The following is a 23,439-nucleotide window of genomic DNA, read 5'->3' on the forward strand; positions in this document are numbered from 1 at the left end:
TCTACCTATATTTTTTTAGGCTTTTTTTATATAAAGATTTTTTAGTATTTTTAATAAAAAAATCATTGAGCCGTAATCACGACAAGCAATGAAAACATTTTTTTTTCAATTAGCTTATACATTTTTCTTTATTAGCCTATGGTGACTGAGAGACAACATACATACAGATAAACTTTCGTAGCCCTTAAAATTTGTTAATTATGTAATTACTATTTAATCTATATGCTAGTTAATTCGGTAACATTTTCAAAAACTCTATTAAGTGTAATTATATGTCTTTTATGGAATTTTTCAGCTCTAAATTATGTGTCTTGTAATGACAGTTGTTTTATGTATAGCACTGTAGACTTTTAAAATTGTAATTAATATTTCTCATAGCAAATATGAATCGAAGAATCCCACTTTTTAATATGGTGCCATCAAAGTAAGCCGTCTAATTATTATTTATAAAGCAATTTTTTTACAAAACTCAAATGTAAATTTGTAAATCTTTATTAATAAGGTACATTTTGTTGTGTTAAATATAGTGCGAACCAATATTGAATATAACATATTTGCATACAGTCATTCGGTATAGCGTGTAATATAAGTAAATAAAGTACATATAATAATGTCATTAATAAATTTTTTGTTCTTATGGTTATTTTCTGAATAAATTATTTTATTTAATTATATTCGTAAACATTTTGTAATATCAATATTTTTAAATGTAATTTAAGAAAGTTTTATAAGTTTGATTAGTTATTAGCATGCTTTTTTTGGGATAGAGATGGATAATTCAATGGATAATTGCTAAAAGCTAATGGATAATTCAATGGTAAAGAGATAATTAAAACTCATCCAATTTTTATGGATATCAATAGCTTATTTTACACGCTTTCATAAATAAACATTTTTTAGCATTAAGAGACATCAGTTAAAAGATTGACATTCATGTCATATATTGTTTACCTTCTTTACTAAATATTTCACGTAAGGTTTAGCTTTCTGGCGTAAAATGACTTTACGTATACATTTTTGGAATCGTCGATGTCAGGTATATATGATTTTTTGTTAGATTTCGTGTTCTATATTTGAAAATTGTTTTTATTATACTATGATTAAGTACAAAATAAATCTAGGACAAATTCCCATTTCATTGATACAGGGTATAGTGTCCACGAAGGTATAAGCATGATACATACAAGATGGCTTTATTTTATTTTATTTTATTTTAACATTGTTTTAATATTTCGTACATTGCCGATTAATTATTTGACATTACAATCTAAAGCCGTGTGTCAAATTAAAAGTGAATTGCAAATATTACATAACATAAAATCAAGAAGTTTTAAAAATATTCTTCAATAGCAATACGTAGAAAAAGAAAGTCACTATCCGGAGTTGGCAATAATGAACCTGTTAGATGATATATTTGACCATGAATCTTGAAAGTTGTCATAAAATTGTTTTGAATAACTTTTGTTGTGCCAACTGACGTCATCTGAAAGCAATTATTATATTATTACATGAGTCAAAAAATGATTCGAATATGGCCCATTTCCTGAAACCAATGAATGCAGTGGCTCTGGTGGCGGTACCAATGGTATCAATTTGACTTGACCGCTCGCGCAACACAATCCAGTAGCTTGATTTTTAAGCTTAAATGCCTTGCAGTATTGGCACACAACGTTCATTTGTCTAATAGCAACGATTTGCTGTGAACTATAATCTATGAATCTATAACCACGTTATAATTGAATGCAGCTCGATAGGGGTCTAAAGCAACATTTGTATGTTGTTGATTTCGATTCCATCGATTCCGTTCAACTTCATTCCTCGCTTCGCGTTGCTCGTCGGTTTGACGTGCTCTTCTATATCTGTGACTTGCAGAACTGTGAGTTCTGCTACTTAAGCCTGCACGTCTAATTGCTTTTTTAAAAACGAAAATTCTCTTGTAAATTAAAGAAAACTATTTCAACGCATCATATGATAGAAGTGTTTTGTATAAAAAGCTAGCGTTTCTACTGATAGGTCACTCTGTGAAAGCTATAACCATTTGTTTTTAAGGTTCTTAACCAATATATCGGGGATTCTAGACCCTAAACCTTTCTCCTGACAATAACCAACACAAAAAAAAAGGATTAGCGAAATCGGTCCAGCCGTTTATGCGTGATGCCGGGACCAAAAAATTCTCGCAGAAATTATATACTCTCACAGTTGGACGAGCAAGGAAGGCTTATTTTGCCTTTTTTTCGCTGATTCTCCGTAGATGAAATTAATAAATAATATTAGCAGGATTATTCATTGGTAAATGGTACCACAAACAGTTGAACGAATCGTAGAAGATAACGGAAATGTGCGTAAAGAAATGTCGCAATTGCGTGAAACTTAATCATTCCGCACATCAGAAGGTGTTGATGGGAGCTATGGACCACATTGTCATGCCTTAAAATTCAAACATGAGTCAGATGGTATGTGTTGCACATATTTAAATTGTGACACCCCCGGAACCATTGAACAGTTTGCTCATCGCCACGGATCCAGATTCAAACATCTTTCTGAAGTCCATTCGCATATCTAATTCCAAATTAAATCGTTCGGAGCAACAGAAATAGTCAATTTTACTGCAGCAAAAACAGCATGATGTAAATAAAAGTTGAAAGATATGACACATACCGTGTTAAGAGAAGAAACATCTTCTTGAAGTCCATTCGCAAATTCAATTCATGCTTTCAAATGACATCGTTTGAAGCAATAGAAATAGCAAAGGCAGCCATTTTTTTGAATGGATATGAAAGATATTTTAAACACCAAAATACGAAATCTTTTGTATATAAGTTGAGTGGTTTCATTTTCTATTTTTTTTAAATTAATTACGAGCATATGTTTTTATGGATATGAATAAAATGATGCAAATTAAAAAACAAAACCTTTTTAATACAGGTGATATAGAAGACCTCGGGGTTGGCGAACGTATATATAAATATCTCGTATATTTTTAAAAATTGACTTTTAATACATCAAATAAGTCGCTTGTCCGCTTAATAGAAACGAAATATTAAAACACTTCCAATACTGTCCAAGTTCGAAAAATGACAATTCTCATACTTTTCAAACCTTTTCCTCAAGCCAATAAATTATCCACAATAAAACGTTCATCACTTATTTTGAAACATATTAAAATAATAATATAAAGAGCAGAGAAATAATTTTGTTAAGTGAGTAGTTGAAACAATTTGGGAATGAAAGTTTAACTAATATATTTTCTCAAATAAATAAAAGAAAATACCCTTCCGTTGTTTAAAACCAACTTCCGCTTCCCAGCTTCGAACTTAGTCCTCCGATTCCTTTTCCCAACAAATTTCCAACACGTCCAGCAACAACATTGGTGACAGCAGCAGCTTGAGCGGCAGCTACTTTTGATTTGGGTAAGCCCCTAGACATATTGGATTCTTCTCCAGTATCTTCATCATCCGCTTCTCGAATATCATCACAGGTCCTGTACATGCGAGAATATCTTCTAAAATCTAAACTATAACTTTCTTAAGTAAAGCCACTACTTACTCATCTCCTTCGCCTACTTCAGGCATCGTTAGAGAACAGGTTGCCTCTTCAGTAGCCATACGAACAGACACCGTCTGATAAGCTTTAGAATTTAGCTTGTCTTCCAAAACGCCTTGTAGTTCAAAGTCGGAATAAATTTTCTAAATATAAATATAATATAATAAATATAATATAATATATGACCAAATTTTCTTGTGAATATAAGCGTAATTTTAAAATCCTCTTTCCTGATTCCTTCCTATCTAAATCACTTGACCCGTCAATATGACCTAAGCATACAATTATGCACGAGTTCCTAAATAAAAATTCTAACCAGAGTTAGAAAAAAAATATGCGGTACTGACACTTCAAAAAATTGAATAACATTTTTTCCATTCGCCATCTACATACGAATAGTTCTTTTGATTTCGACGCAATTGCTTTAACTGAAACTGGCTTAATTCTTCCGTCTATGATCATAATATTCTTTCCAAAGTTGATCACTTATAGACTGGACCACCAATCTTTTGCTGGTGGGGTTCTGATAGCGGTCAAAACGGATTTCTGATCTGAGGAGTTCCCATTCAACAATATCTACGGCATTGAATTTATTGCAGTCAAAGCTTGCGTTGGGTCTGTATATATCTATTTGACTTGCTCTTACATTCCTCCCAAGTCTGATGCTGAGGTTTACCTAAGCCACCTTTCATACTTTTGAATCTGCTTTAGGTTGCAACGATCGTATTATTTTCATGGGTGATTTTAGCTTAGCCTTTATTTCTTGGTTGCCTTGAGATGAGTCTAACCTGTTGGCAATGTTCTCGTTCGTTAACTCCAATGAATTTCCTCCATCCCTTTATTATCAGGATAACACAGAATCCTCTGCTGCTGACATTGAAAATGTATTTGCCATCCCTACCATTTACCTCATGCTAACAGCCGTTTTCTATCTTTCTTTGAGGAAGGCAATGTTCTAGACGGTTAATTACACTACTCGACAAAATCGTTCTTTTTTTTTCATCAAGGATCCAAACCGACTTTTTCTGATAGATATGGGGATTTAAAATTTTTTTAAAGAATTATAGTTTTTTTTCTATGGCAGAACTTTTTTTTGAAGAATTTTTGAAGTCTGGTATTTTTTTTAAAGCTTTTTTCAGATGTAGCGCTTGTTTTTTTCACATAGCTCTAGTATCTTACGTCTGGTTGTAAAGAACTTTGCTATTTTGAAAAGATAATTAAAACAGCTAGAAGTTAAGCCCAAACACTTTGTGATTACAGCTTACCGTCTGGGAAATATAAAGCATTGAAATGCAAAAATGATGATTTTTGTGCGGTATTTTTTACGAAATTTTGACTTTAAAAACTCAGGAAAGGTCGAAAAAAAATTATATCCTGTGTCCTCTATTTTTTTGTGTATAGGTGCATTAATTTGGCGTCGTTCAAGGTATCGCTCATCAAAATCTATGGAGAGACTTTGGAGCTAAAATTCGTTAACTAAACCTAAAATAAGGAAAAAATGAACAAAAAATACCTTTTGGAAGGTTGCGAGCTCAACTGCCAATTGGGAACAAAGCAAACGAACCTTTCCTTAGTTTTTAAAGTCAAAATTTCGTAAAAAATACCGAACAAAAATCATCATTTTTGCTTTTCAATGCTTTATATTTCCCAGACGGTAAGCTGAAATCAGAAAGTGTTTGGGTTTTATTTATAGCTGCATTTCTTAGCTTTTCAGAATGGCAAAGTTCAGTAAAATTTACGATATTTAAGCTATGTGAAACGAGAAGGAACGCTTCTGGGGACGCGACTCTACTTATACCCGTACTCAGTCAGCATACACATTTTTGAAATTATGATTTTTTAGAATTTTGGAATTAAAAAAAAAAATTTAGATTTTTTGCTACATCTGTTATCTACATCTACATCTACTATGTATATTTTACATCTAACATGTAGATTATAGATATACCATTTAGATTCTACATCTATTTCGCTAGAGGCCGCTCGCGCACTGAACGCGCCAGAGTGTGCGAGCGAGAAGAGTAGAATGAGTAGCGGGTCTCTTCCTGTAGGAGGCAGGGGAAACTGCTGAAAATTTCTTCATTCTAGCTATAATTATGATCCGATCTGATTCAGATTCGGCAATCTGGTAGACAGATTTCTCTACGATACTGCTTTTTTAGTTTTATTGTATCTTTAAAATTGTGTCTGCCACAGATTTTCGTCCTTTGTGGGGGCTGAAGGGGGCAGGGCAGTGTGATATCACATGAGTCTGGAAACCAAATTTGGTTTCCCTAGCTCTTGTAGTCTCTGAGATCTAGGTGCTCATCGAGACAGACAGACGGACGGACGGACAGACAGACATAGCTATATCGAATCAGCTATTGATGCTGATCAACAATATATGTACTTTATGAGGTCGGAAACGTTTCCTTCTCTGAGTTGCACACATCCACTTTTACCACAAATCTAATATACCCCTTAACTCTTTTTGAGTACGGGTATAAAAAAGAATTACAAATTATTTAAAAAAAGTTCTGCCATACGGAAAAAAATGATTCGAAGCTCCCAATCTATTAGAAAAAGTTGGTTTGTTTCGAAGCGCAAAAAACGATCAGTTTTGTCGGGTAGTGTAGTTCCAATATTTTTTCATTTTTCAATTAGATTAGGTTTTGTGACATAAAAAGCCTTTTACTTTTCTTTTCGATGATAAATTTATTGCGAAAGTGAAAACGGGAGCCAGCCTGATTGTTCTTGTGTGTGGAGTCCACAGTACAAGGAGCAACAGGCCATTATTGAATCGGTCCAAAAACAATTTTTGCCCTAATTAACTTGAACTGGTCCTACCTTCATTAAGCCATTGCTGAATATGTAATGGCGCAATGTTTGTACACAAGCTCTGAATGGGGATTGTGGACTCAGAATCTTTTCTGGGCAAGATTGAATTGACTTTTCCCCTTACACCTACCTGTACCTTCGTTCGCTTCGTTTAGCCTTCTGCAGGTCGAATTACGCTCAACACGATTCTTTCCGATTCTATGTCATAATTATAAAAATTTGTAGCATCCCTATCCCCCCAATTATACCTTAAACATATTTCCTGTAATTATACCATTATCTACAATACTCTAATTCTTAATTATTTATTTTTTTAGTTTAATTACACTACTCGGCACGAGTTTTCCTCAAGGAACAAAATCAACTTTTTCTTAAAGATTTAGGGCTTAGAAATAGTTTAATAATAATTTTTTTCTATGGCAGAACTTTTTTTTAAGAATATTTGAAATCTGTTTTTTTTTTGTAAAGCTTTTTTCAGAGGTAGCGCTTCTTTTTTCACATAACTCTAGTATCTTACGTCTGGTTTTGAAATAGCAAAGTTCTTTACGTAAGATACTAGAGTTATGTGAAAAAAAGAAGCGCTACCTCTGAAAAAAGCTTTACAAAAAAAATACCAGAATTCAAAAATTCTTCAAAAAAAATTTTCTGACATAGATAAAAAACTATAATTCTTTAAAAATAATTTTAAGTCCCATATCTATCAGAAATAGTCGGTTTGGATGCTTGAGGAAACAAAATTTGATTTTTTTCGAGTAGTGTTATTTTATACCTACATACATATATATATATATAGGCAGATTATTTTAAATCATGAGAATCATGTCGAGAATAAATCCAATTGTTCAAGTTTATACGAAGCCGCGTTTTTAATTCTTTTTGAGGATTTTTTCAAACGGTCGGAAAAGCCAGACAGCTCAAAGCCAAATTTTGAACTGTCGCAAATTACACGTGGAATTAATACAGATACTGCCGCTTCAATTACACTAGGCAAACAATTTAGATTTTTTTTCTCCCCCGAACCAAAGCGAGTGGTCTTTGGTCTTTTTATAGCAAGATTCAACAAAACGAGGGGGTGTTGTGAGGCGTGTATAAAGCCGCGCCTCTACTTTTATACCCAGTACTGAGTCAGTTCGATTTTAAAATATTTTATCTGTTTCCATTTTTCTTCTTTTGTTTTTTATTCCGATACATCTGTCTTAGTTGATTTGACAAAAACTCCATAGATTTCTATGGCAGTCGAAAACACCCCGATATTTATATACCTTGCAAGTCTCTTTTCAATAAATTTATATATTTCATGCAGTGGTTGGGCTTTCATCCATTTAGGGCGCCGTAGATGAACCCTTCGTTACGTTACTTCTGACTCATTTTATTGATTTTTAAATATTTATTTATAGAGCTTTTTATTTTGTTCTTTTTTTTTCGAATCTTTGCCGGTCTAACTAGTCAAATTTGTCTATGAAATAGAGTTTTCTTGGGCGGTTTCAGGAAGCAACATGTTTTGAATAGCTAAGAGAGTCTTGTATATTCCTCTGAAACTGTTTTTGAACTGCAAACAATATAGCTGAGACTGTTACACACATATTTTTCTCCACAAATATATGTACAAATAGATATAGGCACACACTGAATCATTTTGTAACATATAGTCGAAACTATTAGACATAGCCGAAGGCTTTCGAGGACAGTGCTACTCAAAATTATTTTTTTTAGTTTAAGTTTAGGACTTAGATTATAAATAATAATAAATAAATAGATATGACTTTTGATCAAATTTTCTGACCATAATTATATGGTTTTGGATAGATACTTTGCTGGAGATACTGCCTTAGCTTTCGTTGTGTACGTGCTGGAAGAGGAAAAAAAACATTGCCGAAAAGAACAAAAACGTTACCTTGATTATATGAGATATAGATGAGACTTGCGCATAGTGCAGGGCACAATCTGAACGTTCCGACAGCCAATTATTGAGCATAATAACTTGATGCGTATACCATTGCTCGAAAAAATTTAGTGTCCATAAATCGTCACCAATTTTGCCACGTATTTGGTCCATGTTATTTCGTAAGAAATTGACGTAGCCCTGTCCCAGATCCTTTCCGGAGCTTGAAACATTCGTGAAACTGAGAATTGAACCAATCAAGCTTCCTTCGTCGTATCGAGCTAATTTTGACAAAGTCGACTCTAGCACTGACATAAGTTTACCACTTAGCCCTTGTGTCATCGCTACATTCGCTTTATCGATTTGGTCGTCAATTTTTGCATGGAATTTATACTGATAAAGAGTTAAATTTAATTTTAAAGTTTCCAGCAATATTTAATAAATTAACTTACCAAGTCAATGCCATCAATAGTCGTCAGTTTAAAGCTTTGATTTTTAGCATCTAATATCACATTAACCATAGCGCACATCTCTGAAGGTATAATATAGTCCGTTGATATGAAAGCAATATTTTTTTTCAGCCATGACTGAAAAGACGAATCAGTTCGTTGTATACACTGCTCAATCATATCAACTGCCATCATTTTAAGCCGCTGTTCCAAATGTTGTCGAAACTCCACATCTGGCCAGTGCAAATCCCTTATAAAGGACTGTAGAGCGTCTAGCTTCCAAAAGAGATCCTCGGAAGTGGCACATCCATTTCTAAGCAGATAAAATTCAAAATTAAAAATAAATCTTGCTATTTAATAATTAAAGGGAATGAAGAATATACTGTATTCTACACACATACTGATGTGTAAAAAAAGTTAAATTAGTTGTAACCTCTAAAAAAAGTGTCTTTATTTATTCGAATCTAAAAGAGCAGCATTCGTTTTGGAAAAAGATTCTATCGCACTTTTGTGTATTTTATTATAATACAAGAGCCCTGCATAATCCACAAAGAAAGCTGGTTTACTCTTTTGCTTTTCCGTTACATCTTCTCAACAATATTCCTTTTTCATTGATAAAAAAAATGTAACTTTCCTAAAAAATTATATAAAGTGGATTGTGGTACCAATGAATCAACATGAAAAGCTTTTAAAAATGCAAGGCTCTTTTTTATACTAAATATATAAAAACATATTGAATCCGCAAAAATTTAATCAACTCAAATCTATTTATCCCTTATACATATAATTGTTGAATGTGTATAAAAATAAAGTCTGAAAATGCGCTACTAAATTCACTTAATTTTTCTATCACCCAAAAAAGTGGACGAAATAAAGCTTTTATAGTTATTTTTCTTAATATTCAGCTGTATACAAAATGTAGCAATGAAATGGATCTAAATAGATACCGGCTGCTATGAAATGAAACCACAGGAATCGAAGATTACAGCGATATTTATGTATATGGATGTACATCTAGTAGAGATTTATCATGACGTAATTCCAAAATGTATATGCTCGTTCCTAAATAGTAACCTTGATTTTAAATATTTATCATTCGATAGCTGACTAAGCAAGCAAAAACTTGTAAAGTAAGTATGAATCTAATAAAAATAAAAGCACGAAAAACCTTTTTTATAAAGCAAATTCTTAATTTTCATTGCTTTATTGTCATTAATTGTTATTGTAAAAGCATTTTTCCTTTAATTTATCCAAAATATGAGCTCAAACAAATCTAGCATAAAGCAACTTAGGTACCGGATATAAAATATTTGTTCGGCCTGGTACCTCATTTCTGATATTCTGCGCACACTTATAAAAAATTCTGTTGTACAATGATATGGGATAAAAATTGACTAGCGATCACGCAGCCGCCGACCCTTTCAATTCCTTCGGTTTCCAGGTTCGCTGATACGATATTTACTTTTACTCAAAAACAAATATAAATAATATAAAAAGTAATAATAACATTGTACTTTGGACGAAACAAAAATAAGGTTGTAGGCCTGTAGGAAATTGTGAAAATTGACAAATTTATGTGGCATCCACAATATTGAAGATACGAGCAATCGAAAAACGCAGTGCCGTAGAGAATTAGGTTAGTCAAAAAAAATGTTTGTTTGGTTACACAGCCAAATAGTGGAAAAATGCATAGATTATCGCCAGTGGTGCAGCAGTAGAGTAAATCCTTATTTTTGTTCGATGTTTGCACTGCCCACTGTACTAAATTGTCATCTACCTACAAACTCATGCACGCATTCATGCTCCCGCCCGGCAGCAGCCTATGCATCCGTTCTCTTTCGCCTCTTCATCTCGCGCCTTTCTTTCTTTCCTTTGCTTTGCTATCACTCTCTCGATCTGTCGCTCTCTCGCTCGCATTAGGGTACGGGCGATTCGGCCCGCCTGCCCTTTAATTCAGTCTGGATCTAGCAACCACTGCACATCGTCTTGGAATCGAGCTATTCAATCCGACACCGTCTTGTACCGACCCCCGCGTCTACAATCTGACCCCGTCTTGAATCCAGCTTACTCTCCAACCGACTCGTCATCAACCTAACTCGAACCTTTCGATATTCCTTTGACTCTGTATCGCCTTCCACAACAATAAACCATATTTAATCTGAACAACCATCGTCTCGTTAATAAACATATCCAAAAACTACGCTATTGAAAAAGCTCAGTAGCTCAAGAATGTTTTTTGAAATTTAAACAGGACACACCCAATTTTGTTTTTTTGGGTTTGATGGTAATATTAAAGTTTAAATTTTTATTTAAAAAAATTTGTTTAGAGGTTGCTACCGAAAATTTTGTAAGCAAGCAAATTTAACAAACATTTGTTTTGCGGAAAGAATTTGATATAGCGGTGAAATCTATTGCATATACATATATTGATACCATTATTATCGTCATTAATCAGTTATTGGCAGTAAAAAACCTGCACAAGTTTTTGCGAACGAGTTAAATAAATATATCAACCTCAGCTGATCGTTAACTTTTTAACAGTAACTAAAAAAAACCCAAAAAAAAAACCAATGGTATTATCATTATAAACTAGTTTCTAGGTTTCAATATAATTAAAAAAAAAAAACGACGAATTCACCAAAAAATGTTATTTTCTTTTCGTGGTAGCAGCCCCTAAACATTACAATACAAATTTTAAAAAAATTGTTTTCCGAAATTATTTGGGAACTACTCTTCTGCTACCGCTCATCAGACAGGAATTAATTCCTGAAGAAGAAAAAATATAATTTTTTTATGTGTGCATGTATTGTTGCAATTTAACGGGTACAAGCTCTGTAAGAATTTCGTTTTAATTGCTGTCAATCGGTCAAATGTCTTTTGTTTTTATGTTATAGATATATATGTTGACTGGTAGCTCGACGATTAACGTGAATTCGCATAAATGGTTATAAATGTCCATTTTATTCGGGACTTTTTTCAAATGACCTTTCTGTTCGTTTCTACCACTGCTCAGTAGTATATATTTTGGCAGAAACAAAATTTTGTTTGTAATTTAAAAAAAAAAAAATGGTTAGTTGCAAACACGTCAGCCGATTAAAAACACATTTTCCAAACAAATTTAATTGCAGCCGTGTGAATTTACGAAAAATAAATTTCGAGTAAAGAAAAGGGCGATCTAGAGCGATTTATTATCTATTGTGAAATTAACCATTACAAGTTTTTTATCGACCAAAAAATAAATAAAAACTGATAATTTTCATAGGAAAATAAAACGAGAAGGAACGTGTAAGTCGCTTCTCGGGACGCGACTCTGCTTATACCCGTACTCAGTCAGTATATACATTTTTGAGCTTACGAATTTTTAGAATTTTAGAATTAAAAAAAAAATTTTACATTTTACATTTTCTTACTACATCTGTTATCTACATCTACATATTCTATGAATATTCTACATCTCCTCCGTTATGCGCTTGCGAGCATAACGAGGCAGAGTGTGCGAGCGAGGAAGAGAATGAGTAGCGGGTCTCTTGCCGGAGGAGGCGGGGGAAGCAACTGAAAATTAATTTCTACATTCTGGCTATAATTATGATCCGATCTGATTCAGATTCGGTAATCTGGTAGATATGGACATTCTCTATGAAACTGCGTGGAGGCGGAAGAAGGCGGGGCGAAATTTTGAAATACACTTGTAGCAGTGTGAAATCACATGAGTCTGGAAACCAAATTTGGTTGCCCTAGCTCTTATAGTCTCTGAGATCCAGCCGACAAACAAAACGGACAGACAGACATGGCTCTATCGACTCGGCTATATATACTTTATGGGGTTGGAAAAGTTTTCTTCTCTGCGTTACACACATCCACTTTTACCACAAATCTAATATACCCCTTAACTCTTTTTTGAGTATGGGTATGATTACCCACAAATCCATTCGTTCTTTGTTGCTCTAGCTCTAGCTCTGAGATCAAGGCGCTCATCTGGATGGACCTAGCGACAAAAAAAAACTGCACTCTGAAGCTTCATGCATTTGTGACTTCTATAACTATTCCTAATATTCGTCTAAGTTTTTTTTTTTGGCGTGAGTCATAGATAGAATAATAAAAGGGGATGTGTTAGAGAAAGAGGAAGAAGAGGCAGGGGGCGTCACATATTTAATAATACTTTTCGTAAATTTCATTCTGCGACGTATTAAAAAAATCGGGTATAAAAACCGTTAAACATGAACATTACAATGTTCATTAAACATCAAGAACATCTCAATGACGATTACTATGCAGATCGAAATGGTTAGGTATTGAGACTCTGATATCACAATTTGCAGATACAAAACTCTATCATTGCACATACATATGTGGTCGTATACACAGAATTATCCATCGATCCGTTCAAAGCACGGTTCAAATTATGTATCAATCTTAGGGGTATAGAATGTGCAAGTTTGGTAAAAGCTTTTAACATACAAATAAAACGAAGACGGCCTCCAAAATAATTTTCTGCACCAAATTTGAGCAATCCTTCAGATAAATATATTAAAAAAAGCGAACAAATTAAATTTTTTTTGTTGCACCTGCCACAATTTCTAGTACATATATGGTATATGTATGTATGGTTATTTTAAAAAAATGCTTGCTTATGTTATCATGCCCTTGTCAGGGAAATATTAAGCAATAGTATTCGGATTTAAAAAATGAAATTTCAAAAACAAAAATATGTATTTAAGAAACTCTGTAAAAACTAAGAACAAGAATTTGTATATACTATATATATTTTTTCGGTTATAATGAATAAAATTGTGAACGACTAGTCAGCTACAATGCAATTGACATTGGCGGTTTTTTATTTAATTTATATTTTGTGATATGCATATGAATTATGCTGGCAAGTGGCAAGAAACTTTTGGCAATGCATACAATTTGGCAGAAAACAAAACGCAAAACGAAATGCAAAGACAATATTTTAATCTACGTATATTTATAAATGGAGTTTTTTTTATTTAAAAACCTCATATCGTCGGTGGCAGCTGTTGCAACTGATTGCCTTGGTAGCTTCGGCAGGTAAAAATTTACTTGATCTTTCTTGCCGCTGAGTAGCGTTGATGGGTTGAGGGCCGCTGTATTGAGCGCCTGGGCTGCATTGTTTAATGCTGCAGGGTTCAAAGCAGCGTTTATCCTATATATTCATAGAATAAAAAATAAATAAATACAACATAAACTCTCCATTTAAAAGATGAATATAAAATGATTCAAAGCAAGACGGCCCTTAAACAAAACAGTCATTATTAATTTTTGTGCGAAAGCCTTTCGACTTTTCAATCTAACTACCTGTTTTACCAATTACTTCCAATCCCAAAGTAAGATTTTTATGTGTAATCATATAAATAATAAGCTTCTGCATCTGTGTGCATATTTATACTTTTTAACATTAACATTAACAAATTGTTAGTAAAAATAGTTATTTTGTGTAATTGATTCTTAGGTAATTGCGCCTTGGTTTAAATATTTTACTAATTGGCATGGGACATTGAAATTTGTTTTATACATACCCTTTGCTCTCCCAGCGTTCTTTCTCAAATCCTTTATGAATAGATTGGGCTATTGAAGATTCCATAAGATCCACATATCTCACAACTAATGGTGCAAAAGTATCGCGAAGGTGTTGATGAAAGCGACCATTGCGCAAGTTATCTGTAATCGGACTTTTTGTATTAATAATACTCAAACCTCCACTATATTACAGATTTGCGGGACTAATTTATGAAAATATATATACACCAGCGGGAAAGTACCCTGCACACTCGCTTAGCTCAAGCGATCTGTTGATCAAAGCGAGCGAACCGGGTGTTGACGTGAATCTAGTGCGCAGGGGGCTTGCCCCCTAGTTATGTTATATAATAAGAATATCTATATATATATAACTCGTGTCACGGTGTTTGTGGTTGAACTCCTCCCAAACGGCTCGACCGATATTAGATTAGTTGTCAGTGTTAATTTCTGATATAATCTCGAGCTAATATCTTTCTGTGTGTTTGTTACGTTTGTTTGTAAATTTTGTTATTTTGTAATTGTGCTAAAGTAAAAAATTCCAGCCAGACGGATGGGGGCTCAGTTGCACCGTCGAACAAATAATGATACATTCATGCGACATAGTAGAGCAGAAAGAACAGTCGAACAAGTCGAAGAAGATAACGAAAATGAACGTGAGGGCATATCACTTGAGTGAATCTCAATCACAAGAGGTACGAAATGAACACGAAGACGTGGGCGTCGCTACATAGCTGAGAATATCAGAGAAAATGACCGACAACGCCAACAAATACATAGAGAATTAACATCCACTTCGTTCCTTTGTATCGCATACGATCCAGATATTGAATATTGCGCACATCAGAAAGTGTTGATTGGTGCTATAAACAAGGAATGTCCCCATTGTCAAGTATAAACATGAGTCAAGTGGAATTTGTTGCGCATCAGGAAAAGTACAAATACCTGCAATTGAGACACCACCGGAACCATTGAACAGCTTGCTCATAGGCACGGATCCAGATTCAAACATCTCTCTGAAGTCAATTCGAAAACTCAATTTATGCTTCCAAATGACATCGTTCGGAGCAACAGAAATAGTTAAAAATACAGCGGTGAATGGTCAACAATACAATTCCACATTTAAAATCAAAGGAAAATTGTACCACATAGTAGGATCTTTAGTGCCAATGCCAAACGAAGCACATGAGTTTTTACAAATATACTTCATGGGTGGTGAGGACATAAATCGCGCACTCAACATTCGCGTAGATGCACGTTGCGGTTACCATAACCTCAGTTCGGCAATAGCCAGGCGCATAGTTGGAGAGGTGGACGAACTACTTAATCATCACAATGAATTATTGAAATTATTCATCAAGATAAACGAGAAGGAACGTGTGAGTTGCTTGTGGGGACGCGAATCTCTTTTTTTATACCCGTACTCATTCAGTACTTATATAAATCTTTGAGCTTATGATTTATGTAGAATTTAAAAAAATTTTACATTTTTTTTGCTACATCTGTTATCTACATCTAAAATGTATATTATACATCTAACATGTAGATTATTTATTCTGATCAAGAATACATATATACACTTTATGGGGTCGGAAACGTTTCCTTCTCTGCGTTGCACACATCATCTTTTACCATAAATCCAATATACCCCTTAACTCTTTTTGAGTACGGGTATAATTACACGTATTCAGTCAAACAAAACGTATTCAGCTTAAATGCAAAAACGTCGAGGGAGCAGCGGGCTTGCCCCCTAGTGTATATATATTTTTTTGCAATAAGAGCGTAGAAAACTCATAAACCAAAGATATGGGTTTATCTCTTTGTTGAGCATCTGATCTTCTTCAGAAGCTTTGCTTCGAGTCGCAATCTATTTTTCAAAGTCGGTGATTGATTGCTCAGTTTAATCGTTCGAATAAGTTCGATTTTATTCTTGGCTTTTCGCTGCATTGAGTTTATATTTGATGTGTTACCGTTGCATGTTTCACTGGTCTAAATAACCTAGCGGGCACCCGTTCTGATAGCACGAAGCAGCCCGAAACTTGGACGGACGGTCGATCTGATCTGCAGCATCGATCGTTTTCCTCGACATTTCCTGTCAGATTTTTTTTTTAAGAAAAAACGAGAAGGAACCCTTGTGTCGCTTCCTAGACGCGACTCTAATTTTATACCCGTACTCAGAATATAAATTTGTGAGCTTATAATTTTGAAATATTTAACATTTTACATATTTTTGCTACATACATTATACATCTAAAATGAGTTTCTACATACACAATGTAGATTCTACATCTCTGCACAGGGCAGAGTGAGTGCGAGCGAGAAAGAGAACAGGCAGAATAATATAGCGTCAGCAGAGCCGGAGGAGGTGGGGGAAGCAAATGAAAATTTATTTATTTATTGTAGCTATAATAATAATCCAATCTGATTCAGATTCGGCACTCTGGTAGATATGGTCACTCTCTACTATACTGTATGGCTGGTTGGGGTCGAAATTTTGTAGCAGTGCGATATCACAGCAGTCTGGATACAAAGTTTGGATGATCTAGCTCTTATAGACTCTGAGATCCAGGTGACAAACAAGACGGACAGACGGACGAACGGACAGAGAGACATGGCTCGGCTCGACTCGACTCGACTCGACTCGGCTGTGGTGATCACTTTATGGGGTCGGGAATGTTTCCTTCTCGTTACACACATCCACTTTTACCATAAATCTAATATACCCCTTAACTTTTTTTGAGTACGGATATAAAACGAGATACTAAATAATTTTTCAGTTTTATTAAGTCTAAACGTAATTCCTCCCAATTTCCTTAATCTCTACACCATTATGACATTAACGCTGTAACGATCGCGATATTCTTCTATTCTCACATCACCTAATGTCTTTTGTTCCATGCAGTCAAATCCTATTATCATAAATTGTTCAAATTCCATCTATCCCCCTTCATTGATTATACATAATGGCCTCTCGAACAATTTAAAGTCATGAAATTGTTCTACTGGCCCGATATGGTTTCCAGTGTTGTTCTTTAACTTGTGCTGATTCTCTTTCCGTACCCTTCCTCAAACTGTTTAACCTATCTCTCGAGCTCGGTGATTTTCCCAGCGTCTGGAAAGTGTCATACATAATTTTTATTCACAAATTTTCCAATTACCGTAATATTTCCAACTTATCTGCCGTTACTAAACTCTTCAAAAAAATTATCACTTCTCAGCTCGGACACTTTAGTAGTTACTTCTATTCTGAATCTCATTGATTTCTCCACCTTCGTAAAAGCGTGTTTCGCAAAACAGTGTCGAACTGATGTTGTTTAAACTGAATTTTGTAAAACCTTTGGTTCGGTATCTTTTTCCACAAACTTCTACCTGAATTCCATTGCCTGTAGTAGCCTTATTAGCATCGCTATCCCGTCCCAACCGACTAGGGATTTCTTTCCTCTTTATCTTTAACTCTGTCTTACTAATTTCTCTGACTGTGAATATTTCCGTAGCCTTTGCCGTAACAACAATACATTTCTCCATTTTTTTTCCTTCGACCTGTACTGTTAGGTTCAAACCTTTGTTAATGAATTTAATTTATTCTTTGTTTTATATATGCTGTCGGCTATTCCCTGATCTCAACTTGCCTGTGAGTTAGACCATAGCGTAGCCAATAAATCAGAACCATCGGTTCACGGGTAATTGCCATAGTCAGTTTGATTTGTATTTAGCAATTTTTTTCATTTAGCTTAACTCACCATAGTTGAACCTTAAACTATAAACAATATAAATATAAGTTCGTTCGAACTTATGCTCTTTCGGATAAAACTAATCTCGTCAGAATAGTTTGGTTAATAAGAAATATTTCACATTATAATAAATAATCGTATTTTTGATTAGTTTTACATAGGATTGTAGAAACAAATAAACGCCTTTTGAAAAAAAAATTAAGACCTCAGATTATATACAATGTTGAAATATTGTTTTGAGCAACTGAACTAAACATCCTATTTTTCTTTGAATAATGTGAATAATTCGTTTTCTAAAATGGCATATTCAATTTTCAGATTCATATGTATTGTTTGGTTACGCAGCCAAATAATCAGTAGATCAGTCAGTGGTGCAGCAGTAGAGTAAATATCTATTATTGTTCAGAATTTTTACTGCCCACTGCTTAGCTTTGACATCTACATACATATGTACATATTCATGCTCCCGCACGGCAGCAGCCTATGCAACCGTTCTCTCGCGTCTTCAACTCACACCTTTCTTTCTATCGCCATTCGCTATCACTCTCTCGCTCGCATTAGGGCACGGGCGATTCGGCCCGCCTGCCCTTTGATTTAGTCTTGATCTTGCAATCACTGCACATCGTCTTGGAATCGAGCTATTAAATCCGACACCGCCTTGAACCGACCCCCGCGTCTTCAATCTGACCCCGTCTTGAATCCAGCTAACTATCCTTTCGACTCTGTATCGCTTATTTACTTCACCACAATAAACTGTGAATATATATAATGAACAATCATCGCCTTTTTAATAATATCGCAATACAACGCTACTGAAGAAGCTCAGTAGCTCAACAAGTATATTATTTATAATTATTATTATTTCTTAGATGAAAGACACCGTTAGAAAATGCGGTTCTTAAACAGTTTTTATTCTGTAAGGGCTATTCAAACGTTGGACAATGTACTACTTACCATCTGCCCTTAAATAATCATTAAGAATTTGAAATAAGGGAAACGAATCCCACGTATCAGGAGCTTGCTCTGATAAAACGCGATCCATGTCAACCGCGAAAAGAGACCAAAATATTTCCGCATGTTCGACTAGCAGATCGCTAAACCAAGCAAATGCCTAAAGAAAGGAATAATGATTAATGTTTTTTATATATAGAAGATATGTCAAAACAAAATTTTTGTATATCTCTTTGAAATTTGTTTTGCAAACAAACACTGAAGCTGCGTACTAAAACTACATGGAATGATATAAAATTCGTAGCTCTTAATTGGAAGCTAATCAAAAAATTTCAATCAACAATTTTATTTAATTCAGTAGAATATTAACATTATTAATATTAACCATTAAAATACCCATATTGAAATTATAATAACTAAAAAAAAAATCCGTCTGGACAAATTTTAAAAACCATTGCAGGTGTATTTGGCAAAACGGCTAAAATTATTATAATATCAAAATAAGGTAAAGTATTTTAGTGCTCCACTTTCAGCTGTGAAAGTATTACAAATAAATATGAAAAAATTGTTTGCCTTAATTAAAATTTAAAGGATTACTCCTGGGTTCCAATTTTAATAACGTATCGCTGATCTTCAGCAATATTTAAGTATTCCGTTAGCCATCGAACATTTAATATTTAGTGTTAAATTTTTTTCAATAAGGAAAAATCTAAAATCTAAAAATACCATATTGTTGTAGATTGAATAAGAAAAACTGTATGGTTAATTAAATAATGAAGAACCAAAACGAATCAAGGGAATATTTGGTGTATTCTTTTAATCTATGTTGTATAGTTGCTGCTGAAAGCGTGGCGTGAGACCGAAGCATACTCATCCGAGTATGACATGGTATTTATGAAAAAGGGGATGAGTGGCAAAATCAGTCTGAAAGTCAGTTAGAGTTAGAGAGACGAACGAAACAATTGGATTTACAACGCTACTAAAAAGGAAGAAATGAAAAGTCAAGATGGTTCGCGAAAAGAAAAATAGAACCGACTCTCCGACACACAAAAATTAAAGTAAATAATGCAAACCAAATAAATTGGGCGAAAGTAAAAGATAGATTGATCCAATTGGTCCAAAGTTTTCAAATAAAAAGCGTTAATTAAGCAAAGAAAATTTTCACCAGACAAGAACGGACTTTTGTGATTTGAATTAAATAGAGATCCAACGGACAGGAGAGAGAATATGAACAATATTGCTATGTATGTAAGTATATTATTAAAATTAACTCAGATAGCCAACATTTATGGACACAGATAAACATACATTTTTGTATCAGCGGACACATGCACTAAACTTTGTACAAATTTTAAAATAGAAAAACATTCAGTTTAATCTAAAATGATAACGAAAGATAATGCATGCAGTGCATTTGTCAGTTTTTTAATAATATACCAATAACAATTTTTTAAAATAATTTTAAAAAAATTATAATGATTAAAAACTTTGAGCAGAAAAATTCGCTTATGTTTACAGTACAGTGCTCTGTAAATAACAATGCGAGCTCATGGATATTCGCGTGTATGTATGCATGTGTATATAATATACTTATATTGTATAATATCACGTTGATTTAATCCCTATCCCTAAAAACGTATTTTTAACTGGTTTGTACGTGCCGTTGGTACTGGCGATGTGTAGACCGCGTGTGTTGGCATACAGTAACGAAATGATGATCCATCAGAAGAAGTTCCTGCTGCTATAGCCTGTTCAGTTGTGCCAATGATTCCATGACTGACGGCGCAACCAAGCTCGCTGATATCGTGTTCTCCTGAAACATCACCATCTTCCTTACGCGTTCTAATTTTTTCCACTTTATCGTGTCTGCGCAGCTAAATAGATCGGGCATATGGTGTTAAATAGTTGTATGTATAATAAAAAGGCAATCCTTTCACAAAGTTTTATTTATATAACATATAAATACATATGTATACAAATATTGTTATACATTGTTCTATGTAAAATCAGGATGAGGTCTTTTGTTTATCATTTAGAAAAACAAATAAAATTAACGATTGATTTACCGAAGAAAACTGGCATAAAAGTGACCCCTTAGACATGATAAAATGGCGTGAGCTGCTATCATTTTTTGTGGAAATTGAAAAATCTTGTACATCGTAAAGAATAGTCTAGTTATTTTAATTTTTGTTAATAGTTTAAATATTTAGTTAGCATCTGTAAGTTAAACATAGTTTATATTTAAATTTTTTTTTATGTATGTATATGTATATTGCTCCAAAAAATATTTGATAGTTTTTTTCAGGTATGCGAATAGAGATGAAATCTGTTACAGCAAATGCCACTTACATACAAAATAAAAGACTATTAGAAATATAAGACAATATTGGTATATATATCTATTAATCATTCATTAGTATTCGGCATATTTATATACAGAAAATAAAACATACATACATACACATTATTATTACACACATTATTAAGACAAATAGCAATCGTAAAATACACGTGATACACACATGTTTAAAGTATACAAACCAAGATTTTAGAGTAGTGTTAAGTGATAATATACATCCATTAATTTAAAATATATATTTAAAAAAAAATTTTAATTAATTGCAGATATATATACAAGTTAACAGGCCCACCAGATTAGGAATGGGGATTCGCGCTTTTTAATTTGAGTGCATGTATGTACAGCCCAGTTCCAGATTTCACATTTAAATATAGCTTCCTTTTGTATTTGACAACTACTCCCGTTTTTTAAAATCCGAATTATTTTTTAAAATTAGATAATTAAAGTTCAGGAGCTCACTAATAAGGAAAGTACCCGACGGCTGAGAAGCATAAGTTTGTTTTAAAGTGGGTAGCAACAGAAGAATTGGTTCGAAGAAGTTGCTTTTCAGAATACACATTTTTCTTTCTGTCTATCAAAACTCGAATTCTTTGAACACAGCAGATTCGACGAACAAATTCGACAGTGGACACTGACCATTACTTATTCAAAGCAGTGTGATTCGAAGCGAAAACTGGACCTCTTCCAACCGAAGCTATTATTTAAATATTTTAAGACATAAACGAGAAGGAACGTGTGAGTCGTTTCTGGGGACACGACTCTACTTATACCCGTACTCAGTCAGTATATACAGCTTATGATTTTGTAGAATTTTGGAAAAAAAAAAAAATTTTACATTTTACATTTTTTTGCTACATCTGCTATCTACATCTACATATACAATGTCTATTCTACATCTAACATGTAGATTGTACGTGTTCCATTTAGATTCTACATCTCCTCCGCTAGGGGTTGCTCGCGCACTGAACGCGGCAGAGTGTGCGAGCGAGAAAGAGAATCAGTAGCGTCAGCAGCGCTGGAGAAGGAGAGGGAACCAACAGAGAATTCATTTCTTCATTCTGGCTATAATTATGATCCGATCTGATTCAGATTCGGCAATCTGGTAGATATGGTTATTTTCTACGATACTGCGCTTTCAGTTTTATCGTATCTTTAAAATTGTGGCTGCCACAGATTTTCGTCCTTTGTGGGGGCGGAAGGGGGCGGGGCGAAATTTTGAAATACACTTGTAGCAGTGTGATATCACATGAGTCTGGTAAACAAATTTGGTTGCCCTAGCTCTTATAGTCTCTGAGATCCAGGCGTCAAACAAGACGGACAGACGGACAGACGGTCAGACAGACATGGCTCTATCGACTCGGCTATTGATGCTGATCAAGAATATATATACTTTATGGGGTCGGAAACGTTTCCTTCTCTGCGTTACACACATCCACTTTTACCACAAATCTAATATACCCCTTAACTCTTTTTTGAGTACGGGTATAAAAAGCTTTTCCCACAAATACTGGGTTTTACCCGATCCGATATAGGCCGTATTATATAGTTAGTGATTCGATCTTAGCAGTTCGAACTCATTTTCTAAAGCAAAACTAACGGTAATACTTGCGGTATTAAGTACATTCAGAAAGAGTAAAACAGACAATGGCGAATATTATGCCAACTTATTGGATCGATTTAATGAGAATGAGAATTCTAAAAAAGAATTTGTCGAGTTCCTCAAAATAGGGTTTTTTGGGACTCCTTGGATTCATATCTCATTCCGCCGAGCCATTTTTTCAGGTTTGGAAACAAGAAATAGTCACTAAGGACTAAATCCAGAGAATAAAGTGGGTGCCTAATTCATGGATTTTCGTAAAGGAAACTGCATATGTTTTTTTTTTAAATCCTCATTAAATCGATCCAATAAGTTGGCATAATATTCGCCATTGTCTGTTTTACCCTTTCTGAATGAAGTTAATACCGCTAGTATTCCAAAAACATTCGCCAAGACTCTATTGCCTAAAAAACCCCAATTTGGCCTTCTCTTGCCTAGAATCATCCTGAGGAACCTAATGTTTTTACTGTTTTGGTCTCTGGTGTGCTGTGATGGATCCACGCTTTATCCACGTTTACGAAACGGCGAAAAACCTTTTGACAGAAAAATGATTGCCATATCAATTAAGCAGC

At 34.1% G+C, this 23,439-nt stretch overlaps 1 protein-coding gene across 12 annotated transcripts in view; it reads right to left on the reverse strand.

Annotated features, from left to right (window-relative positions):
* Positions 1 to 326: 326 nt before the first annotated feature.
* The window catches only part of LOC111070766 (calcium-dependent secretion activator), a 70,055-nt gene continuing 46,942 nt past the window's right edge, over positions 327 to 23,439 (reverse strand). For 6 of the 12 annotated variants that reach the window (XM_041593367.1, XM_041593366.1, XM_041593371.1 and 3 more), the window contains 8 exons: positions 20,573 to 20,785; positions 18,915 to 19,071; positions 14,232 to 14,373; positions 13,691 to 13,858; positions 8,695 to 9,004; positions 8,255 to 8,635; positions 3,547 to 3,686; positions 327 to 3,481 (listed from right to left, as the gene is read on the reverse strand). In XM_041593367.1, the coding sequence (XP_041449301.1) occupies positions 3,283 to 3,481; positions 3,547 to 3,686; positions 8,255 to 8,635; positions 8,695 to 9,004; positions 13,691 to 13,858; positions 14,232 to 14,373; positions 18,915 to 19,071; positions 20,573 to 20,785 (1,710 nt within the window). In that variant the 3' untranslated portion in view covers positions 327 to 3,282. The remainder of the gene's footprint in view (positions 3,482 to 3,546; positions 3,687 to 8,254; positions 8,636 to 8,694; positions 9,005 to 13,690; positions 13,859 to 14,231; positions 14,374 to 18,914; positions 19,072 to 20,572; positions 20,786 to 23,439) is intronic. The other 6 variants (XM_041593372.1, XM_041593377.1, XM_041593370.1 and 3 more) reach the window with 4 other exon arrangements.

The sequence above is a fragment of the Drosophila obscura genome, unplaced genomic scaffold (assembly GCF_018151105.1).
Source record: "Drosophila obscura isolate BZ-5 IFL unplaced genomic scaffold, ASM1815110v1 contig_187, whole genome shotgun sequence".
Lineage (NCBI taxonomy): Eukaryota > Metazoa > Arthropoda > Insecta > Diptera > Drosophilidae > Drosophila > Drosophila obscura.